The sequence below is a fragment of the Dromiciops gliroides genome, chromosome 3, assembly GCF_019393635.1.
Source record: "Dromiciops gliroides isolate mDroGli1 chromosome 3, mDroGli1.pri, whole genome shotgun sequence".
NCBI lineage: Eukaryota > Metazoa > Chordata > Mammalia > Microbiotheria > Microbiotheriidae > Dromiciops > Dromiciops gliroides.
This window is the reverse complement of record NC_057863.1, coordinates 387,344,394-387,367,193: the sequence shown is the minus strand read 5'-3', so window position 1 is coordinate 387,367,193 and position 22,800 is coordinate 387,344,394. Positions and strand designations below refer to the sequence as shown.

General features: G+C 40.5%; 1 protein-coding gene across 1 annotated transcript in view; it reads right to left on the bottom strand.

Annotated features, from left to right (window-relative positions):
* Positions 1-396: 396 nt before the first annotated feature.
* Positions 397-22,800, bottom strand: part of MARCO (macrophage receptor with collagenous structure) — a 57,682-nt gene continuing 35,278 nt past the window's right edge. Inside the window, exons 9-17 of the mRNA XM_043995436.1 lie at positions 19,267-19,365; positions 19,140-19,175; positions 18,247-18,345; positions 17,979-18,041; positions 6,204-6,248; positions 4,639-4,728; positions 3,897-3,932; positions 2,147-2,320; positions 397-747 (exon numbers count right to left, since the gene is read on the bottom strand). Of these exons, the coding sequence (XP_043851371.1) occupies positions 617-747; positions 2,147-2,320; positions 3,897-3,932; positions 4,639-4,728; positions 6,204-6,248; positions 17,979-18,041; positions 18,247-18,345; positions 19,140-19,175; positions 19,267-19,365 (773 nt within the window). The 3' untranslated portion in view covers positions 397-616. The remainder of the gene's footprint in view (positions 748-2,146; positions 2,321-3,896; positions 3,933-4,638; positions 4,729-6,203; positions 6,249-17,978; positions 18,042-18,246; positions 18,346-19,139; positions 19,176-19,266; positions 19,366-22,800) is intronic.

The following is a 22,800-nucleotide window of genomic DNA, read 5'->3' as shown; positions in this document are numbered from 1 at the left end:
TCAGATTTTGCCCATATCCACCTCCAATTTACCTCAAACGTTCCCAACAGTTTAATCTTGACTACCAGACCACTCTTCATGATGGAATTCTGGGCATACAGAAAGTTAGAGAAATGATTTTGAGACAGAGAGCTTTATAGTATCCTTCATATCATGACACACAGCCTGTCACCTAATCTGCCTATGCATAGGGTTGTCCTACTTTGCATATAACTATGCGAAAGGAAAGGAAGCAACTAGCAGGTGGGACAGTTCTAGGTGCTTGCATCAGTTCATTTTCTGGGATCTATTTCTGTGGATGATTAACCTAATTTTTCAGTGTTGGTCCAGGAGTGGAGGATTTGCCTAATTTTTCAGTGTTGGTTCCAGTCAAATGAAACACAGCCAGTGAGTGCGTCAAGCAGAGCTTTATTATTTTCTTTTTCTTAAGGATCTTTCCAGAGGCAGCATAGGAATGATATAGAGAGAAGTCACCCACACATAGACATGCATGTGTATTTAAAATAAGACACTTTGTGAGTGGAGCTAGTTAAACATGACAACTCAGGATTGGCAACTGGGATACTGCTTGGACTTCAGAGAATTTGGGGACAATAAGGGATGTTCTCTGTAGGAATCAGCTGCATGCTACCCCAGCATCTTCATTGTGGTTACAGTTATGAGAACCCCAGGAATTTTTTGAGCAATCCCAGAGGGAACTTTCAGACCCTGTGCATGCAACATCATCCAACCAAATTTGTCCAGAACCTTTCAAATGACAAAAGTGAAAAAGGATAATTAATGGCTTCCAATTCAGGACAAAATAACCCATAACAGCCCTGCCCACAATAGCATGACTATCTAAGAATGCTAAAATTTGGGGTCCTCTTAAAAAGTCTGGTGGAGGTCTGGGAGTTTGCTTCATATTCATTCAACTGCTAAGTCCTATGGACTTTTCTTTCAGTTTGTCTCCTATTTCCCTTTTTCTCCCTCACCACTGTCAAAACCTTTGCCCAGGGCCTTTACATCACACACTGACTCCTAGAACGAGCTTTTCTCTGCTCTTCTTGCCTCTAGTTTTTCCCACTGCCATCACCTCTGGCCTATTCCATATCACCTTAAATTCCATACCCTTTGTTAGGTTTGTGTTGCTATACTATGTTCCCTCTTCCCTCCCCAATACCTCCTGGCCACTTGTGGAAATGGCACCTGTACTTTGAGGCTCAGCTTAGGTTCTTTGTTGTTCGGTCATTTTTCAGTTATGTCCAACTCTTTGTAACCCCATTTGGGTTTTTCTTGACAAAGATACTGGAGTGGTTTGTCGTTTTCCTTCTCCAGCTCATTTTACAGGTGAGAAAACTGAGGCAAACAGGGTGAAGTGACTTGCCCAGGGTCATACAGTGAGTAAGTGTCTGAGGCCAGATTTAAACTCAGGAAGACTCATCTTCCTGACTCCAGGCCCAGTACTTTGTCCACTGTGCCACCTAAATACTATTTAGGTTCTAACTTCTCCAAAAAAATCTTCCCAGAGCATCCGAGGCAACAGGGATCTCTCCCTTCAGGAGTCCTTCCCTGCTGTTCTTCAGGTGTCCAGAACCCTCATGCTGTATTCTGGCTGTCCAGAGATACGCCCTTGCATCAGCTCACCCAATTCTGCTCTCCTTCTAAGAATATCAGCACCTAGTGGATAAAGCACTGGCCCTGGATTCAGGAGGACTTGAGTTCAAATCCTGCCTCAGACACATGACACTTAACTAGCTGTGTGCCTCTGCGCAAGTCACTTAACCCTCATTGGCCCTCTCTCTCCCAACCCCCCCCCAAAAAAAAGAATCTCAGCACACACACAAATATCACAACTCCACTTCACTATGGGTGGCTAAGCATTCAAAAAAAGTCATCTGGTTGGCTCATTAAAATAATTCAAACTGGGGTGTGAATAGCTATTGGGCTTATTTCTGGGGGGGGGGTATTAGGTTTGAGAAGAGCTTATAACCCAAATTAAACTTTTAAGTAATGAGATATTGGAGGAGATTCTTTTAAACCAAAAGTTTCTATGTCTTTGGATTCTAATTTAGGAAAATTATATTAGAATTGGTAATGAATAGGTATATCCAATAGGTACCTGAGGAATACTGGCTCATTTGTTTGCTCCTAGTTTGTGACTTACCTCCTCCTACGCTGGTGAGTCCTCTTCCTGTTGTGTAGCCCATCATGCGACAGAAGACAGTGGCATCCTGATCATCCCAGGAATCATCACATATAGTACCCCAAACACCCCTGTAGAAAATTTCAGCACGGCCTCTGTTCCTTTCACCAATAATTCTAACAGAGGAGGATAGGGCTGTGAGGGAGGTAGAAAAGATTTGCAAGGCAGATGTGAGAAAACCACAGTTCTGTCCCACAGCAATGCCAATGGGGTCCAGGGACAGAAATCCATCTGCTTTGGACCATAATAGTGCTACAATTTCACTGACACCCATCGTTTCTTACACATTAGTTGTGAGATAGTGTGTATTGGCTCCTTGAATCTGCAACTCTTACTAGTAAGAATCTTTTGGCTGCTTCCCTAGCCTTTTGGATTTGGTATCCCTTCGACTTCTGGCTTGACTCAGAGTGCCTTCTGCTTTACATTGTCTGATGTAATCATGACTAGGACCATAGACCTCTTTCCCTTAAAGAGTGCTTATCCTCTGGTTCTAGTCATTACTCTTAATTACCAACATACTTTTGCTCTATCCATTTGAATTTAACAATCACATCATATAATCTGATAAATTAATAGTACTATTTTTAAATGGTGGGTTTTTTAAAGTAAATAATTATTTTAATATAAATTAGCTGGATCAAATGTTCTTCAGGCTTTACTCAGTGAGCACTGCCTGGAATCAGGTAGTCTTCCTTCCTTCCTTCCTTCCTTCCTTCCTTCCTTCCTTCCTTCCTTCCTTCCTTCCTTCCTTCCTTCCTTCCTTCCTTCCTTCCTTCCTTCCTTCCTTCCTTATCTTTCCCTTCCTCCTTTCCTTTATCCAATCCTCATTTAATAATTTGTTTATTTATTTGTCCAAATCTGTGATTTCATTGGTTTAGAAATCTAGCTCCTTATGAAGAAGCTTCCTTCATCAGTGCAGATCAAGAACCAGCCCTATGATTTATGGATTTTAGTTGATTGGGGAACCAAGAGGTTAATTGACTTGCCAAGGGCCACTTAGCTAGTATGTTTTAGAGGTAGGACTTAAGCCTCCTGGTCTTCCTGACCCTGAAGTGAACTCTCTCTCTACTACCTCTGCAAATACACCTTAAGCACTACCATTACTGAATGGTAGTTCTTAGAATTTCAGGGAGCAAACACCCCAAAGGGCAGCTACCACCCTGAATATGTGTTGGTCTTCCAAATCCAGTCTGATTAGTTTTGACAAATGACTTAGAAAGAAAAAAAATGAAAAGAAAAAGAAATTTGATGAATTGGAGCTAGAGATCATAGACCTTTTCTCTAGGATGCTCCAAATGTTTGCCTGGTATGTAACTGATCCCTCTAAGCAAAGAATAATACTGTACCGTGAGGGGAAAAAATCCAATTCATCTTTTGGTAGCTAGTTCTCTCTTGCTCCTGCCTGTTCTAGTGCAGTGTAAACTATTTCAAAGAGTCTGTGGTTTTATCAATATGAGGACTTCCTCCACCAATATAAATCCCTAGGCCTCTCTGCATTAATAGTTTCTTTAATCCAAACCATAAGATGGTGACCAAGCTTCTTCCAGGGAACCTGAGGCCCATGGAGCTAGAATCAGATGATGGCTAGGTCTACCAATTGACTCATCTTCTGGGACTTCAGGGCCACCTCCAGGCCCTATTAAAACATTAGAAGAAGATTTTATTGTTCTATTCCCCATAAACAACAAATTAAAATGAAAGTGGGCAATACCTGATTCTCCTTTGATCCCCTTTGGTCCAGCCTGACCTGTGATGAAAGAAAGAAAATGAGTCATTGTGAAGTCAGACCAGTCTTAACCTTTCTTTCCTTCAAGGGCAATTGGTGGTGATGGTTGGGGAGGAGGGGAGAGAAGGACCCGAGTGAAGGAAAAGAGATCAAATTCTCCTTTGTTCTGCTCAGTGACCTATTAGTAGAATTGAATCCAATTGAAATGAGTCATAGGAATTTATTCTATTTGCTTTGGAGAGGCTTTCCAGTTTATATTATTCTCCACCTCTACTCCTGAACAAAAAGATATGGGCAAAGGGGCAGCTAGGTGGCGCAGTGAATAAAGTCCTGGGCTCAGGAGGACATTGAGTTCAAATCCGGCCTCAGACACTTTACTAGCTGTGTGACCCTGGGCAAGTCACTTAACCCCAATTGCCTCACCAAAAAAAAAAAGAAAGAAAGAAAGAAAAGATATGGGCAAAATCTGCAAACAAATGGATTTAGGTTAGATCTGAGAAAGAATTTTCAGGTAGTAGGGGGTTATAGGACTACAGAATCTTCACTAGAGGGCATTGATTAATATTAAGATGGAATCCATCTGTTAAGGATAGATTTACTGACATGCTTCCTAGAGAGAGGGGGATGGATGCAATGACCTCTAGCCCTATGTGAAAATCCATCTCCCTGAAAACTGAAAATCAGGCTCCACAAAACAAAACCAAAACAAAACAAAACCCAGCCTTACCCTGGTCCCCTTTTTCTCCTTTGCTGCCTTTTAAGCCAGGTTCACCTTTGATCCCCATACTTCCTTGGTTTCCTTTATTACCTTGGAGACCTACAGTGGAGAAAAGAGGTAGTAGGTGGTTCCTATCACAGCCTTTTTATGAGGGACCTAAAAGAGGAGAATGTTAGGAGGGGATGAGAACTATCAGGGGCTGAAATGCAAGAGATTTCCAGCTCTTTCTGTGAGGATGTCAGCCGTCCTCAGACTCCATTGAGAGAAAAGGATGGTAGGAAAATTCCTTATTTGGAATCAGAAGACCCAGTCTGAATCTCAGTTGTACCACTTATTAATTATATGACCATGGGTAAGTTATTTGCCTCCTCTGGCCTTGATTTCCTCATATGCAAAACGAAGAGTTCACACTAGAGGATATTTGTCAGAGGTTGTCCTCACTTGGTAACTTATGTAGCATTCAGCCACTAAAATTGGTACTGCTTCCCTGCCCAACTCTGTATATGTATTTTATTTTCCTTCCTTTCATAATGTTTTTAGTTCAATATTCACAGAACCCTGAAGGCTATAACAATTTGTTGATTAAATTAATTTAGCTGAAGAACATCAGTTAAACTGGTTATTTGGCCTGAAATAGCTCAAACTGGATTGTTTGACTGATGGTCAACTGATTGAAGTATTCCATCATCCAGTTGTTTATTTTCCAATTGGTGAGGCTATATAAGCCCAAACGCCAGGACAAATTCTGCAAGTCATCTGGATGCCCTGTCTCCCTGGTTATATCCAGCTGTTTGGGCATCCTAGATGTTTGGCTTCGTGTAGAAGCCCCAATTTAAATATGTTGTCTCAAGGAAGATGGGAGACACAGTGATGGACCTGGAATCCAGAAGACTTGACTTCAAATCTTTGTAACAAGAGCTTGTGTGCCCCTGACAAAATCTATTTAACCTTTCTGGACCTTTAATGTCCTCATCTGTGAAATGAGGCAGTTAGACTGGAGGAACTCTAACGTCTCTTCTAGCTCTAAATGTAAAATTCTATGATCTTGTCCTGGTGAGAGCAAGATAAGATGGTACAGATTGTTTGGGGGGAATGTAAAGAGGTATGTGGGCTTCAACAGTGACAATTGTGTGATTTGAACTGAACTTTTCAGATCTGTGATTTTACAAAGTCTCTTGTACAATTAGTGAACATAGTTACCTTATTTTATCCAAACATAAAGCATTTGTACATATGCTAAACATTCTGATTCTTCCCCATCATCAGCACCCTCCATCCCTACCCCCACCCCAATTTGGAATGTGAATTTACATTATTTTCTTCTGTTTTTTTTTTAATAAGAGGAAGCTGGGACCCCCAAAAGTCCTGTTGACTTCCCTGAGGTCACACCTCACTGGGACTGGCATAAAAACCAGAAGCCTTGGATTTCCTTCAAGTCCATTACAACTTTGGGGAGAGGGGGGAAGAAGAGAAGGAAGTTGCTGGTGCACATTTCAAAGTCACAGAGGCCTGCCATTTGAATGCACAGACTCTAGCCATCTCTTTGAGAAATTAAAATCAAGAAAGTACTATACCTGAAACTCCTACTTCTCCTTTTGTCCCTTTTTGTCCTTGAAGCCCTAAGAGAAAAAAGAAAAAGAAAAAGAGGGGAGAAGATAATAAAACTTAGATATTAGACACTTTTAATCTTAAGACACTTTCTACTTATTAATGCAGGAAGGAAGATACATTGGTTCTCTAGGATTTCTAAAAGGCCCCTTTACTTAGCATAAATGGAGACAGAATTGCAGATGAATACCAGCCTGTGTCTTCATATCTAATAGAACCAAATAGGGCTATAAACCTTTGCTCTCTGGGCCTCACAGTTCCTGCCTGAGCCGGTCTGCTATACAGTAACTCAACAAATCTGTTCAGTGCTTTCCTGTTGCTAGATACACAGGGAAGCACAAAGCTTAAAAATATAGGCATGGTTCCTGCCCTCAGAGAGTTAACAGTCTAGTAAATGCACATAGCTATTAGAACATAAGCTTTTTGATGATCAGAACTGTTTCATTTTTGGCTTTGTATGCTCAACACCCAGCACAGTCTTTCACATAGTGGGAGCTGAACAAATATTTATTCAGTGCACAATAGCTATAAATATAATAATACATGAATGCATTGGAAAATTCCAAAGGGTAAGTATGAAGGGGGAGCTTGAGGATCAGGAAAGACTTTGAGGAGAATTCAGAATTGGAATTGGGCTTTAAAGGGTAGGTAGGTATTCAATAGACAAAAATGAGGAGAGAGGATTGGTCAGAAATAGAGAAGGGCTGAACAAAGGCTTGGAGGGAGAAAAACAGGATATGTTCTGGGAACAGAAAGTAGAAATCAGTGTATAAGGCTGAATTGAGATACTCTGCAATTTTCCATAGGGAATGAAAGCATCAGGGTCCAAGATATACTTTTTTATGGGAGTGAACACAAGGGACTCAATTGTGACATGGCAGCCATTAGGAATTTTCAGTGTATTGCACATAGTAGGAGCCCAACAAAAGATGGATTATTTTGGGAGATCAGGAAGAGAGAAGAATACTTTTAATAGAGTACAGCAATGGTTAGTAGTTCTGTAAAGGACAATAATTTCAAATTTGGAATTATTATTGTGTTAACATGCAAAAATATTAACAGAGGTTCTGTTGTGAGATGAAATTCACACATATATTATCATTTATTAGCACTCAAACTGGTCATAAAGATTGGGAGCCTTAGTTCAAACAAATGGTTAGCACCTGCCATAGAAACCCAAAATATCTAGTTATAGAATGAGATCATTGCCATTCAGGTTAGTGAAGTTTATCTTTCACTAAATGTCTGCTTTAAGGGGCCACAGTACAGATAATTACACTTTTTGTGAATTTAGATCTTCCAGGTAGAGTTAGTTATTCCTCCTTCCAAATCACAACCATTTTATAAGACATTTTAATAATTTATTTTGTTTTAATGCAGATACTGGGGATATTTCTATACACACAGTTTTTTGAGCTGGAAAGGGCCTAAGAGGCCATCCAGTTCATTAGCTTCGTTTTTCAAAGGAGGAAACTTGACCATAGGGAATTTAAGTGATTTGTTAAGGTCACACAGGTCATATCAGAGATAGGCTTTGAAAACATATCCTCTGAATCCAGAACCACTGCTCTTGATACTCTGTCATTTACTACCCATGTGACCTTAAGTAAGTCACTTATCCTCCACAGGCCTCGGTTTTCTCATCTGTAAAAAGAGGGGGTTGGGCCAGATGGCTTTTAAGATTCCTTCTAGCACTAGATCTTTGATCCTATTACCTTGATATGATCCCCAAGGCAGAATTTGATATGTATATATACATTAACACATGTACACACAAACATACATATATGACAGTGAGAAGGACTATTCCTAGGTTAATTAAGTGAACTGGGATGCCTTTGTTTTCTTCTGGAACACCAGAAATTATGTTCTACTGAGAGATAAATGCCTTTTTTTACATAATGAGTTCTCATCTGGGAAGTTGGCTCGAGTTAATCAAAACTGGACAAATACCATAGTCCCTTTGATTTGGGGAATACCAACATCCTGACACTGAAAAAAATATGTCTATAAATATCACTAGGAACAGATCCCTAGATTGCAACATCTGGCTTCAAGGACCAATTTAACAAGGTGCTACCAGGCTATCGGACAATGGGATGACCCCTCATAAATGTATCTTGAGTCACCAGAGAAGGCTACAGTTTAAAGACATTTGAATTGTTTTCACAACTGGGCATATTACATGAGTGCAATACATAAATTGAGTTTCACTTTAGTTACTGTGCACCTGAAACTGGAAAATGTAACATTATGCTTACTCTGTTTGCCAGAAATAAGGACTATAGCCGATAAATGGTATTGAATCAGTCTTTTTTGTGGTGGCCTGGTTAAATGTAAATGAGAGTCGTGATTTGTGAACCAAAGCTAGGGAAGTATCCAAAATGTCTGCCTGTGACAAAGTGTTCCTTTCCCCTAAAGGTGGAGGAGGTGGTCTTTCAGTTGGGCCTTAAAGGATGAAGAGAAATGCAACAGGTGAGAAGGGGAAAGGAAGATATTTTAAGAACAGTGTAAACAAAAACATGGAAGTATGATAACACTGTGCATGTGTGTATGTGTGTGTGTTTGGGGGAGAGATAGAGTAGACAAAGATTTACTGAAGTCACCTAAAAGCACAAAGTAATGGAGCAAAGAATATGAGATAAAGCTGAAAAGGTAGAATGGTACCAGGCTGTGGAAGGCTTTGAATGCTAGGGAGAGAAGTTTGAATTTTACTTGATAGATACTAGGTAGCCACAATGAAGATATTTTAATAGAGGAGTGACCATTTCCAGATTATTTTGTTAGAAAGATGATCTACCAGAAGAATTAGCAGAGGAAAGAAGTAAGGGGGAGAAAACCTGCAAGAAGGCTATTGTAATAGTAGTGGTAGGTAGTAATGAGAAATGTATGAGGGTGTTGACAACTGTAATAGAAAGGAGATGTAAGAAATGTTATGAAGGTGAAATCAAGACAGTTACAGAATAGTATGGGAGAAGAAGGGGAGGTAGGTGGTGTAGTGGATAGAGTTCTGGGCCTGAACTCAGGAAGCCCTGAGTTCAAATCCAGCTTCAGACACTTACTAGCTGTGTGACCCTTGGTAAGTCATTTAATCCTGTTTGCATAAATTTCCTTATCTGGAAAATGAGTTGTAGAAGAAAATGGCAAACAACTCCAGTATCTAGCTGTGTGACCCAGGGCAAGTCACTTAACCCTATTTGCCTCAGTTTTCTTATCTGTAAAATGAGCTAGAGAAGGAAGTAGAAAATCACTCCAGTATCTTTCCTAAGAAACCCCCAATGGGGTCATGACATGACATGAGAGTCAGACATGACTGAAGAACAACTAAACTAAAGGTATATGGAAAAGTCAAAGGTAGCCTAAGGTAACATGAGAAACTGGATGAACAATGGTTCCACAAACAGAAATCATGAAGTCAAAAGGTAGAACATGCTGATGGGGGAAAAGCTAATGAGCTCAGTTTGGGGCATGTGAAGTTCAGGGGGCTTCAGCATATCCAGATGTGGACGTCCTTCAGGAAGTTGAAGATGGAAGTCTAGAATCCATTAGGTCTGGTTGGAGATGAAGATTTGGAAGTCATCTACAAAGAGTTTAATCTGTGGAAATGAATGAGATTTCCAAAGGAAACAGTAAAGAGGCAACAGAGTAAAGAGGTCAGGAATGAGGAGAATCCAGCAAAGAAAACAGAGGAAGAGAAGCAGGAGAGTTTTGTTTCTCTGAAACTTAGGGAAGAGAGAATATTCAATGGGAGTATGGTCATAGGATCATGGGTTATAGTGGGAAGGCATGTTAGAGATCATCTTATCCAATGCCTTCACTTTACATATAAGCAAACTGAGGCCCAGATCAATTAAGTAACTTGCCCAAAGTCTCATTTTCAACAGTGTCAAAAGTTATCAAAAGAAGGCCAGAGATTGGGGGAAAAAAAACAAACTAAAGGATTTGGCTTAAGGAAACTATTGGTGACATTTGAGAGATTGGTTTCCGTAGTATGTTTGGGGTAAAAGTCAGATAGCAAGGAATAGAGAAGAGTAAGTACTGAGGAAGAAGAGGCAGTAGGTATAGAAATTTTTTCAAGAAGTAGGAAAAGAGATGGGACGGTAGCTTGATATGGCAGAAGGGTCAAGGGAAATTATTCAAGAAACCTGATCATTTTTGTAGTCAAGTGGGAAGGACACAGTGATATGGGAGAGACCAAAGATGCATAAAAGGAAGTAGATAACTGGAGGAAAGTCCTAGAGGAGGCAGGAGGAAATGGGATCAAGTGTAAAGAGTATATAAAACTCTGACCAGTAGAAGGCAGAGAATGGATGGTATGATGAGAAGTTATGAAAAAATGAGAACTGAGGAAGACCCTTATCAGAAGGTTGCCATCTTTACATGGAAGGAGAAGACTGAATCACTAGTGACTGTTTAATTGTCAAAACCAAAGACTCAGTCCTCTTCACACAGCTACTAAAGATACTAGTTCTCCACTGACATGACTGACACTGACATCCTCAATCTGCCCTATTGCACACAGTCAGAGCTTAATCAATGTTTGTTAAATGAATAAACTGTGACTAACCATCCAAATGGGTAATATGATTCCCTGAGTGGAGGATATCGCAAAGGGAATAAATTGAACTAAACTCAAGTGCTCTGATGATGTCAGAGGAACTCAAATGAAAACTAGGGATTTTGTTTCCATGCTTTAAAAAAAATTCTTTTTAAACAGGAGAAGGGACAGAGAGATGAAGATAGAGAGAATCCAGGTTATGATGACCGAGAGTGCTAATGATACAGCCTGCCAGAAGTGCTTGTGACCTGGCCAATGTGTTGATTTGTTTTGCTTAACTGTACTCTTTTTGCTACAATTGAAGTATTTATTCCATGTATGTATATGTGTGTGTGGGGGGGGCGTTTTCACATGTGTTTGTATATGAACAGGGTTGAGGGAGAGGGGGAGAACTGACTCATTTGGAAATGACAGTGATTAAAAAAGACATTAGTAAAACATTTTAATATATGATATAATACATTAATAACGCACATGGCATTTCAAATATGTGGTATATTATATTGTATTGTATGACATCTCATCTCATCTCATCTCATCTCAATCTCAATCTCAATCTCAATCTCAATCTCAATCTCATCTCATCATCTCATTGTTGTTTTGTCCTTCATTCTCAAAGAAGACCACAACACTAGGGGGATGTCATGAATTTCAGTAAATTGGATTTAAATGAGGGAGGACTGTTCAAAGTCACTAGCCTCACTCTCTCCTCCAGAGCCATCTGGGTCCAATGGCAAGACATATATCAGGATGACTAGAGTTGGCCCTGGTTGTTTTATGGCAATTTGGGGTTAAGTGACTTGCCCAGGGTTACACAACTAGTGTCTGAGGTCAGATTTGAACTTAGGTCTCTCCCAACTTCAGGGCCACTTCGCCACCTAGCTGTCCTCATACCATATCATATCATGCCATATCATACCATGTCATGCCATATCATATCATGTCATGCCATGCCATATCATATCGTGTCATGCCATATCATATCATGTCATGCCATATCATGTCATGCCATATCATATCGTGTCATGCCATATCATATCGTGTCATGCCATATCATATCATGCCATATCATATCATGTCATGTCATGTCACGTCATATCATATCGTGTCATGCCATATCATGCCATATCATATCATATTGTGTCATGCCATATCATATCATGTCATGCCATATCATACCATGTCATGCCATGTCATGCCATATCATACCATGTCATGCCATGCCATGCCATATCATACCATGTCATGCCATGCCATGCCATATCATACCATGTCATGCCATGCCATGCCATATCATATCATATATCATATCATATCATGTCATGTCATGTCATGTCATGCCATATCATATCATGTCATGCCATATCATGCCATATCATATCATATCATGTCATGCCACATCATGCCACATCATGCCATATCATATCATTATCATATCATTATCATGCCATATCATATCATATCATGCCATGCCATGCCATGCCATGTCATATCATATCATGTCATGCCATATCATATCATGTCATGCCATATCATATCATGTCATGTCATGCCATATCATGTCATGTCATGTCATGCCATATCATGTCATGTCATGCCATATCATGCCATGTCATATCATATCATATCGTAATGTCATGTCATGCCATATCATGCCATGCCATATCATGTCATGTCATGCCATGCCATATCATGCCATGCCATATCAGATATCATGGCATGTCATATCATATATCATGCCATATCATATCATATATTTAATGTAGTGGATAGAGAACTGGCTTTTAAGCCAAGAAGCCTGGGGTTCAAGTCCTGCCTCAAACAGATATTGGCTCTGGCCTTTGGCTATGGCCCTAGGCAAGTCGTTCCTTATATTTGTATGTATATTTGCATGTGCATATGTATGCATATACATACACACATGCATATTATATAAGCATATTTTACATGCTATGGTATATATACATAATACACTTCTACATAGAACAACACATATTTATATATGCACAGACATTTGTATATATATACATATATACATTTAACCTTAGACAAATTGCCTAACCTTTCCACACACATATATATATATGGGTTGCAGGGCAATGGGGGTTAAGTGACTTGCCCAGGGTCACACAGCTGGTAAGTGTCAAGTGTCTGAGGCTGGATTTGAACTCAGGTACTCCTGAATCCAGGGCCGGTGCTTTATCCACTGAGCCACCTATCCGCCCCCTCCATATATATTTGTATACACACATAGTTTGTATATATAATATGTTTCTATATAATGTATAATATACACTTACATTAGATATAGAGCTGGAAAGGATGTCACAGACCCACTAGTCTAACACTATCCTTGTCCATATGAGGAAAGTGAAGCCCAGGGAAGTTCAGTGACTTGGCCAAGGTCATAATAGTTAGGTGGTGTCAGAGATGGCCCTCTGACTCCACTATACTATGCTACAACTCCTCCCTCTACCCATTTATTCTCATTATCTCCTGATCCTTGAGGTAAAAGTATTCAATTATTCAGAACAGATAACAGAAGACAAAGATTGGGAAAGGCTCCATCCCATCTCTGACACCATGTGACCTTGGACAAGCTGCTTCACTTCCCTGGACCTCAATTTCTTCATCTTTAAATGGAAGGTCCCTTCCAGCTCTAGATTTGCTATCCTATTATAAGACAGCTAGGTAGGGGAGTGAGTAGAGGGCTGGCCTTGGAGTATGAAGGGTGAGGAAGGGGGACTATAAGACTATCCTGAAACCCAGAAGAATGACTTGTCCAACACAGGGAGGAAGGGTACATAAGAAAGGGATGCCTATGGGGGGCACTTAGGGATCTCACAGTCAGAACTAAAGGTTGAGGAAGTTGGTTTTGGAAGGACTGAGATATTTCATGGCCTTGCTAAATCCATCAGCTAGAAACTTAGAGTTTGATCCAGCAGGCAGATGAGATAGGATTAGGTCTTCTGACTAAAGGCAAGAGCTGGAGAAAAGGGAGCAACTGTCAGGCAAGAGAGCACTATGGAAGATGGAGATTTTGTTCCTACCACATTTGCATATGGGCTTGATACTGTGATGAAATAATGGGACTTAGCAGATACTCAAAGACCCACCTGGAGATTAATCTAGACTGATTGAATCAAGTGAGAGTGATTGACTGCTGATTAGTTAACTGGATTGTAATCACACCTGACCATCCTTTAAGAAGGTATTGTTCTCAGAATCTAGACTGTGAACTCAACTTGAGAACACCTTCAAAATCAGTGGATTTGGAGGACAGCAACCAATCACCTTGAAGCAGTGTGTAAGGACCGCCTCTGTTCCAGACCTATAAAAAGCTTCCACAATCAGCTTGCTGGGGAATTCTTGATTAAAGCAGGCTTGTGGAGGAGGACTTGAGGAAGAACCCAACCAGGCTAGAACTCTAGGCTAGGTAGGATTTCTTTTTCTTAACTTTCTGAACTCCTTGTAAATATCTGTATGCTTTAATAAATGTGTAATGCCCAAAGACTGGTGCTGAAGCTTTTTTATTTAAGGCGATCACACAATATAGATTTTAAACATCACAGTACCCAATGAGAAGACCTTTGTAAACTTATAAACTTTCCCCTTAATTTAGTAGTAAAAAAAAAATAAAGGCACCTAAAAGGAGAATTCTGCGTTATTTACAGTAAACAGGACAAGAGAGAAGGGAAAAAATAACTACAAGAAACCTGTGTTTTCTTTGGATGGAAAAGGGGGAGGGGGCAGGGGGGTTGGGAGGGAATGCTCAGAGGGGAGGGAAAATTCAAGTACAGAGGCATAAGGAATGAGAAACCAGAAAGCAGTGCCAGCGAGCCAAGTCCTGGGGCTTGTTGGCACAAGAGAAGGACAGGTTTAGGGGCAGAGGAAATAGAAATGAAGGCATAGAGGAAATATGAAAAGAAAGCAAGGAAATGTCATCAGGGAAGAAAAGACTTCCTTCCTAAAGTGAGTTCAGCTCCTTTCCCAAACCCCTGGTTATTTTTCTCATGAGTTGCCAAAAGACTTGAAGCCATACCAAAGACCATGTCCTGAAAGCTTTAATACTTTAATCTATGCCCTGCTGCCCCTCTGTCCTGAGGGTGACTTCCTCTTCTGACCCACTCTTTCAGATAAGTCCTAGTGATGTTTCACTTCATCCCCCACTCTTCCAATACTCTACTTAGCCTCAATAATCCCTTGCAGCTGCATAAGATCTCCTTTTAACATCTTTCCCCACCTTCTCATTTGGGAACTGTGATCTAAACCATCATTGTTCCCCCAAGGAAAACTCTGGTCCCATTGACTATCACGATAACTTTCAGGACCAAATACCCCTCCCTGGCCATCACTTCCATAGATCGATACAATCAATCACCAACTTTCACAGAGGTAACATTCCTAGAAAAAGGTGCAAAAGTCAAAAAATGTGAGTGTTGATACATTGAACCTATGGGAAATAGGATATCAGGTTCCTATGATCACCCAAAACTGTAATCACTTGCTAGAAATTGCTGAAAATATACTTTTTTTGCATACAATTCTTAATAACAAAACATTAATTATGATAATATTCACTTTTTCTAACATAGTAACCATGAAATAACCATAAAATACAGTAAATAAAATTGGCAATATGCAAAACTTTTTTTTTACTAGAAATTTCCTAGAATTCTGATATTTTGGATTAACACATCAATAAAAAGTCATTGATTTCAGTGAATACTATGCTGCAGTAAAACTCTTCCCTTGTTCACCCTCTGAAAGCCAAGAGAGGGTGACTTCTGTGACTTTAATCACTGCTGTTGGAAGATTAGTGAGGGGAGCTCTTTATAAGGTAAGGTGAACAAGATCAGTGAAGGACCTACCAGGATACCAGCTATTCTACAAACCTGCATGCATCATGCCTCTCATCCCGCCCCCCCTCCACTCCACATAGCCCCAAATATGCAAGGCTGCCAATGCAAAAGTGAAAGTTCAGTTACTAATAAAATCACTGGAATGTTTGAAGTAGTGAAAATTAAATGTGTGAATGTTGAGGATTGACTGTGTGTTGTCTCTTCCTATTAGAATGTAAACTACTGGACAGTAGGAGTCTATTGTAGTTTTTGACTACCCTCTCCTCCTCAATATTTTTCCTCTCTGAGTTTTAATGATACTTCTCCCCCTATACTCTCCCTCAATAACTTCATCAACCCCCAATGGTTTAACTATCATTTTTTATGCAAATGGTTTATAGATCTATACATGCAGCCCCAGACTCTCCCAAGAGCCTCAGTCCTATATCACCAATTGCATTTTGGATATTTCAAACTGGATCTCCCAAAAATATCCATTTAAAAGACTCAATGCCTTTAATCAGAGTTAGCTAGGTACTGTAGTGGATGGAGTATTGAACCTAGAATCGGGAAGATCTGAGTTTAAATTTAGCCATAGATACTTTTTAGATGTGTGACTAAGAGCAAATCACTTCTGTTTTCCTCAGTTTCCTCAACTGTAGATTGGGTATAATAATAGTACCTACCTCTCAGGGTTGTCGTGAGGATCAAATGAGATAATATTTGTAAAGTGCTCAGCACAATGCCTGGCACATAGTAGGTGTCATAGAAATGCTTACTTCTCTAGCTCTCCCACCCCACCACTTTTGCCTGTGATAATCTTCTGGAAGAGAGGCGATGGTTGGATTCAAGGTGCAGAATGAGATATATATTCTTTTGGATATAGCCAATGTAGGAATTTGTTTTGCTTGACTATGCAATTTATTACAAAGGTTTTCTTTTTCTTTTTTTCTTTTTTTTAATTGGGGAAGTAGGGAGGGGTGAGAAGGTGAAAAAAAGATTTTGGTTAATTGAAAAAACTAAATTAAAGTTTTAGAAGTTTTAAAAACAAACAAGAAGACCTATTGTCTCTATTTTTCATGAGAGGAGGAGGAAGAGGAAGAAAGAAGGAAGTCCAGAAAAGGAGAGGTCTGGAGGAAACATCATAAATGTAATTTTAGACATGTTGAGTTTAAGGTATTTCTGGGAAATGTGGTTTGAAATAGCCAAAAGAAAATTGTTGGGGCGGCTAGGTGGCGCAGTGGATAAGTACCGGCCCTGGATTCAGGAGTACCTGAGTTCAAGTCCGGCCTCAGACACTTGACACTTACTAGCTGTGTGACCCTGGGCAAGTCACTTAACCCCCATTGCCCCGCAAAAAAAAAAAAACCCAAAAAACCAAAACAAAACCAAAAAAGACAATTGTTGATATAGAACTGAAGCTCTTGGGAGAGTCTGGGGCTGGATATGTAGATCTAGGAGTCTTCTGCATAGAAATGATAGTTAAACCCATAGGGGCTAATGTTATTGAGAAAGAGAGTACTGAGGGGAGGTTGTCGTGAAAGCCCAGAGAGGAAAAGTATTGAAGAACAGAGGTTAGTCAAAAACTACAACAGACTCTTCCTCTCAAGGAAAAGGACTCACCAAACCATCTTCTGAAGTAAATCTGGTTTTTCAAATAGTTTTCCTTATTGAAATAGGCAAGCTGACTGAGCCAAAGGCTCTAGTTTTAGCCCGACAGTTATAGTTTTCAGAGTAAGCTAGTAAATTGACGGTATTATGACACTCTCTCTCTCCAAGTTTGGTTGGCCTGAATCAATGCCTCGCTTTGCCTCCCCTTATTGTAGCTTTCTTGTAGGTGGACCTACTGTGTTTCTGAACCTTCAAAGCTGAGGACATACCCGGACATCAGTAGTCACCAAGGCCTGACCTGAATCATTACTGTTTTGGGAAGCTAATAATGATGGCATATAGAGAGGTCAATCAGTGATGAGCTGATGACCACAGATGCAGTGGAAGTGTGGAAGGCAAATTATTATTCCTTTCATGCCCCAGGCAGAAATCCTGATTGTGGAATGAGAGACAGATGATAGAGTTAAGTGCTTTACATTCATAAAAGTGACAAATTATTATCTATTATGGTTAATTCAGTCACTGAAGACACTCTGGAGATGAAGAATATCCCTCAGCCAGGATGGGGGTGGGGTGGGAAAAGAGGCCTAAGAGAAAGACAGGAAAGGGATTAAGACAGAAACAGTTTTGTGTTGTTTTGGCAAGTGGAGAAAAGATATTGCAGTGGTCTGAGCCCTTGGATGTTCTGTCTAGGAATCTGACCTCCTAGTTTCTTGTTCTTCCTTTATTACCTGAGTCTCCTTTGTCTCCTTTTGCACCCGGTGCTCCACGAAGGCCAGTGATGCCTGGGATCCCTAGAGATCAAATGAAACCCAGAGATGGTTAAGAGTGGGTAGAAGTAACCACTGGGAGTCACCATGAAAATGGAGAGATGAAGGAGTAGAAAGTATGCTTGTTGAAGAGAGGGGACTGCCTGGTTTGGGACTTTGTATCCTCAGTGCCAAGCTCAGTGCCTGGTACAACGTCAGCCCTTGCCGAGTGCTCATGGCACTGAATTACCTGGTGGTCCAGGAATGCCCTGATTGCCAGGTTCTCCCTTGGCACCAGAAAGTCCTTGCAAACCTGGTATTCCAGCAATACCATTAGTTCCAGGAAGACCTGAAAGTGAAATAAAACCTTCAGTTTCATGGTCATTTTAGTGAGGTTTGTGGAAAAAATTAAAAGATACTCTCTCTGCTTTTGTCTTCAGAGGTCAAGGAGTTGCCCTCTCCTGTCCCTAAACATCCTAAAACAAACCTTTAGACATCTCTCTTTAGGAAGCCTGAGCTGTGACTCAACTGCCTACTAGGAAAGATATTCCTGGGGATTTTTTTATTTATTTGTTGCTAATCTGCTGGCAGATCAAGGCTGTTAGGACCTATGAGCACTTCTCATCACAATAATTGCTACAGCTCTGACAGCCGTATACAGCCTACGAATCGTATACTTTGCCTTACTCAACCAACCTCGATACCCTCCACTCTCCCCATTAAACGAAAATAATCCCAGCTTAATCAATCCTGTTAATTATGCCTGTTAGAGACCATGTTTTATAATTTCATAGCACTAGCCTTCCATAGCAGAAGAAAGGGGAAAGTATAATAAAGAATGTCAATCAGTCCTGCCCCTTTTCTTCTTCTCAACTGCTCTAGAGGAACTAGATTTTTAAAAAACCCAGATGCCCATAGAGAGTATCACTGGGTTAATTGTACATGGAAAACACACACACACACACACACACACACACACACACACACACAGAAATGCTGAAATAGAGAGGCTTTCTTGGTCTGACCCTGAGCTGAAGTTCTGTTCCACAATCAGGATGCTCTGGAGACTTCATAAATACCAGATGTTAACCTTGTGGTAGGAGTAAAGCTAATGAAGATAATATTCTTTCTCTCAGTTCTTACCTGGCTCGCCTTTTGGCCCAGGGGACCCTTTCATTCCTGAAATTTAAAAAAAAAAGTTTTTCGGGCAACCTTTCCCACAGGATCACCTTAATGGAAAATGAGGGTATCTGATCATATGACATCTTACCAGCTTTGCCTGGCTCGCCAGCGACACCTTGTAAACCGGGTGATCCTGGCAGTCCCATTAAGCCTCCATCTCCTTTCTGGCCTACTTCCCCTTTGCTTCCTATGAAGACAAGAAAACCCAAGTTAGACTTAAACAGAGGATAATGATGGCATCTGTCCTTTTTTGCTATTTCCAATCCATTACTTTATTTCCTTATTCAGCCAGAATTCATGAAGTCCTTATTATGTGCCAAGTACTATGCCAGATTCTGGAAACACAAAGACAAAAATGAAAGTCTCTGTTCTCAAAGTGTTTGCATTCTACTGGGGGGAGGGGAGAAACAGAAAATACATAGAAGAAGAAATAGAATACCATTAGAATTGAAGCCCTTTGAGGCCCTGGACTATTGATTTCACTTTCATCTTTGTGTCTTGAGTGCCTAGCACAGTGCTGGGGGCAGGGTTGTGGGGGAGATAGTGAGCTCCAGCAACTTGGGGAATCAGAAAAAAGTTTTGTGTAGGAAGAGGCACTTGAGTGGAAACCAGACAGAAGCTAGGGAGTCTCAGGGACATGCTTGTGCCTTGTTCTAGGCCTTTAAGGTGGGCAAACACAAAATGGAAAGCCAAGTTCAGGGAACACAGGCCCTAGGTGTCTGGCAAAGAAAGTATATGAATGGTGATAGCATGGTTTAAATCAGGACAGGTAGCTTTTTTAATCAGAAGAACCAGGATGCAAAGGGATTTAAATGCCAAAGAAAGGAATTCATATTTTATCTTAAAGACAATAGGGAGCCCTTGGAAGTTCTTGAGCAAGTGTGACATAGTTAGACAGCTGCTTTAAGGAATATCATTTTGGGAGTTAAGTGGATGATAGATTTAGGAAGGGAAAACATTGAGGCAGGGAGTCCAATTGAGGAGGTCCCTGTAATAGTTCAGAGGTGCTGAAGGGTTAGACTTAAGGCGAGGCTGTGTAAGGTGGAAGGGGTTGACAATGAAAGAGAAACTATGGAAGAAGGATAAATAAGCTTAATGATTTGGACATGTGGGAGAGGGAGAATGAAATCAAGGATTATTCTGAAGTTGTGAACCTGGGTAACTGGAATGATATTGGCGCCCTCAAAAGAGAGAGAAAAGTGAGGAGGGTGGGAAGTTTGGGGAGAAAGATTTATTCTGTTTTGGATATGTTCAATTCAATATAACTATGGGACATCCAGAGAAGTTGGTGATCAATTTATGAATTACGTATCAAGCACCTATTAAATACCCATAATATGTTAGGTATTGTGCAAGGCACAAAAGAATTATAAATTGAAAAATGGGATAGTCCTTGCCCTCAAGGCTATTCTTATATTCTACTGGAGGAATACAACATGTTCACAGATGAGTAAATATAGGGGACATACAAAACTATAGAAGGTGATTTCAGGATTTGGGTGTGACTGGAGGAGACTTGAATAGGCAGCAGGAAAGGAGCTAATATATAGGGAGAGGTTGAAAATCACAAAGGCGATATTTGCAGGGACAAACTGTTGGAGGAGAGGAGGGAGGAACATTAGGTCAAGAACACAAATAGAAGGGACTTATTAGAGAATGGAGAAAAGTGTGAAAGAATGTGGCTTCAATGTCATAAGATAACATAACAGGGGAGGGAAGGAGATTCATGTTCAGTAATGATCTTTCAGTCAAGTATAAGACTATATTACTCATTGAGAAAGTTGGGGAGGGATAGTGTGCTAGACTTGAGGAGAGAAGGTTCAAATCAGCAGAGCTACCAGGAGTGTGATAGTCAATTAGCGAAGAGAAATTAAAGATGGACTTAAAGATGCTGATGAACTGGGAAGTCAAGGTATTTGAGGACATTATCATATGAAACGAAGCCCTCAAACAACTATTATTGTCTAAGCATTGTTTGCTATGGAAGTTTATCTCCTTCATTTTACTTAACCTGGCCCCTCCAGATTTGGCCACCATGGCCCATAGAGATTATGTAACTCTCCTAAGGTCACATAGTTGCTGGAGCTGCACTAGATCACAAATCTACTCCCATACTCTGCTTAAATAACAATAACTAGTATTAATATAGCTCTTTAAAATATTCAAACCATTTCACACATTTTGTCACATTTGAATCTTACAACATGTAAGGTAAGTACTGAAGGTATTGTCCTCAGTTTGTTGTTGTTCAGTTGTGTCCGATTCTGTGACCCCATTTGGATTTTTCTTAGCTGAGATACTGGAGTGGTTTGCCATTGCTTTCTCCAACTAATTTTACAGATGAGGAAACTGAGGCAAGTAGGGTTAAGTGACTTGCCCTGGGTTACACAGCTAATAAGAGTCGGAGGCTGCATTTGAACATGTGAAGATGAGTCTTCCTGACTCCAGACCCAGGACACTATCCACTTGCTCCCCAAACCTCCCATCTTCCTCACTTTTCTCTCTCTTTTGAGGGCACCAACATCATTCCAGTCACCTTGCTGCCCCCTCATTTTACAGATGTGAAACTTAAAACTCAGAGATAATACATGCTCTCTCAGCTAGTTAGTAATGTCATAGATGGAGTTAGAATTCAGGTCTTTGGGGGCGGCTAGGGGGCGCAGTGGATAAAGCACCAGCCCTAGATTCAGGAGTATCTGAGTTCAAGTCCGGCCTCAGACACTTGACACTTACTAGCTGTGTGACCCTGGGCAAGTCACTTAACCCCCATTGCCCCGCAAAAAAAAGAAAAAAAGAAAAAAAATTCAGGTCTTCTTAACTCCAGGTCTGATGTTCTTCTATCCATTATACCATGCTATATAAAATAAAGTGCCTCTCTTTAAAGAACCTACAGTCTATATGGGAGCACACTACAAAATACATGGAAAGAAGGCCACCAGCAGAGACCAGTCAACTTGACGGGGTTAAAGGATGAAGCCATTATTTGAGACTTCTATATCTTCTTCATAGGGTTTGAAGAGTTTTGATCATGTCTCCTGAATACATGGCAACTTTCAAATATCTAGGCATTCCTAATATAGTGGATAGAGTGTTGGAACTAGGACTTAGGAAGGCCTGGGTTCAAATCCTGCTTCTGGGACTTACAACCTGTATGACCTTGGAACAAGTCACTTAAACTTTTCCCAGACATTTCCTATGATCCTCCCCTCCCTCTTCATGTGGTTTATACTCCAGACAAACTAGACTCAGTTTTGTTGTTTGTAAAATGAGGGGGGGGGGCGGGGGAGCGCCAGGTGGATTCGATGGCCTCTAAGGTGTTTCCAGCTCTAATCTCTAATCCTATGATCTGTAAAATTCTCATACTGATACCTACAGTACCTACCTTACAGAGTAGTTATAAGACCCAGATAGATAGTGTATATAAGAACTTTGTAAAGTGTTATGTAAATTTATATTATTATTCTTGGATCTATGATTTCAAAGGCATGAGGAACTTCTGATGGGAAAACCCTCCTATTAATGAAGATCAGAAACTCACCTGCAGGTTATGGACTTAGATTCCCAGAGCTCTGAGGATTGAACTGACTTGCCAATGGTTGCAGAGCTAGCATGAGAGATAGGG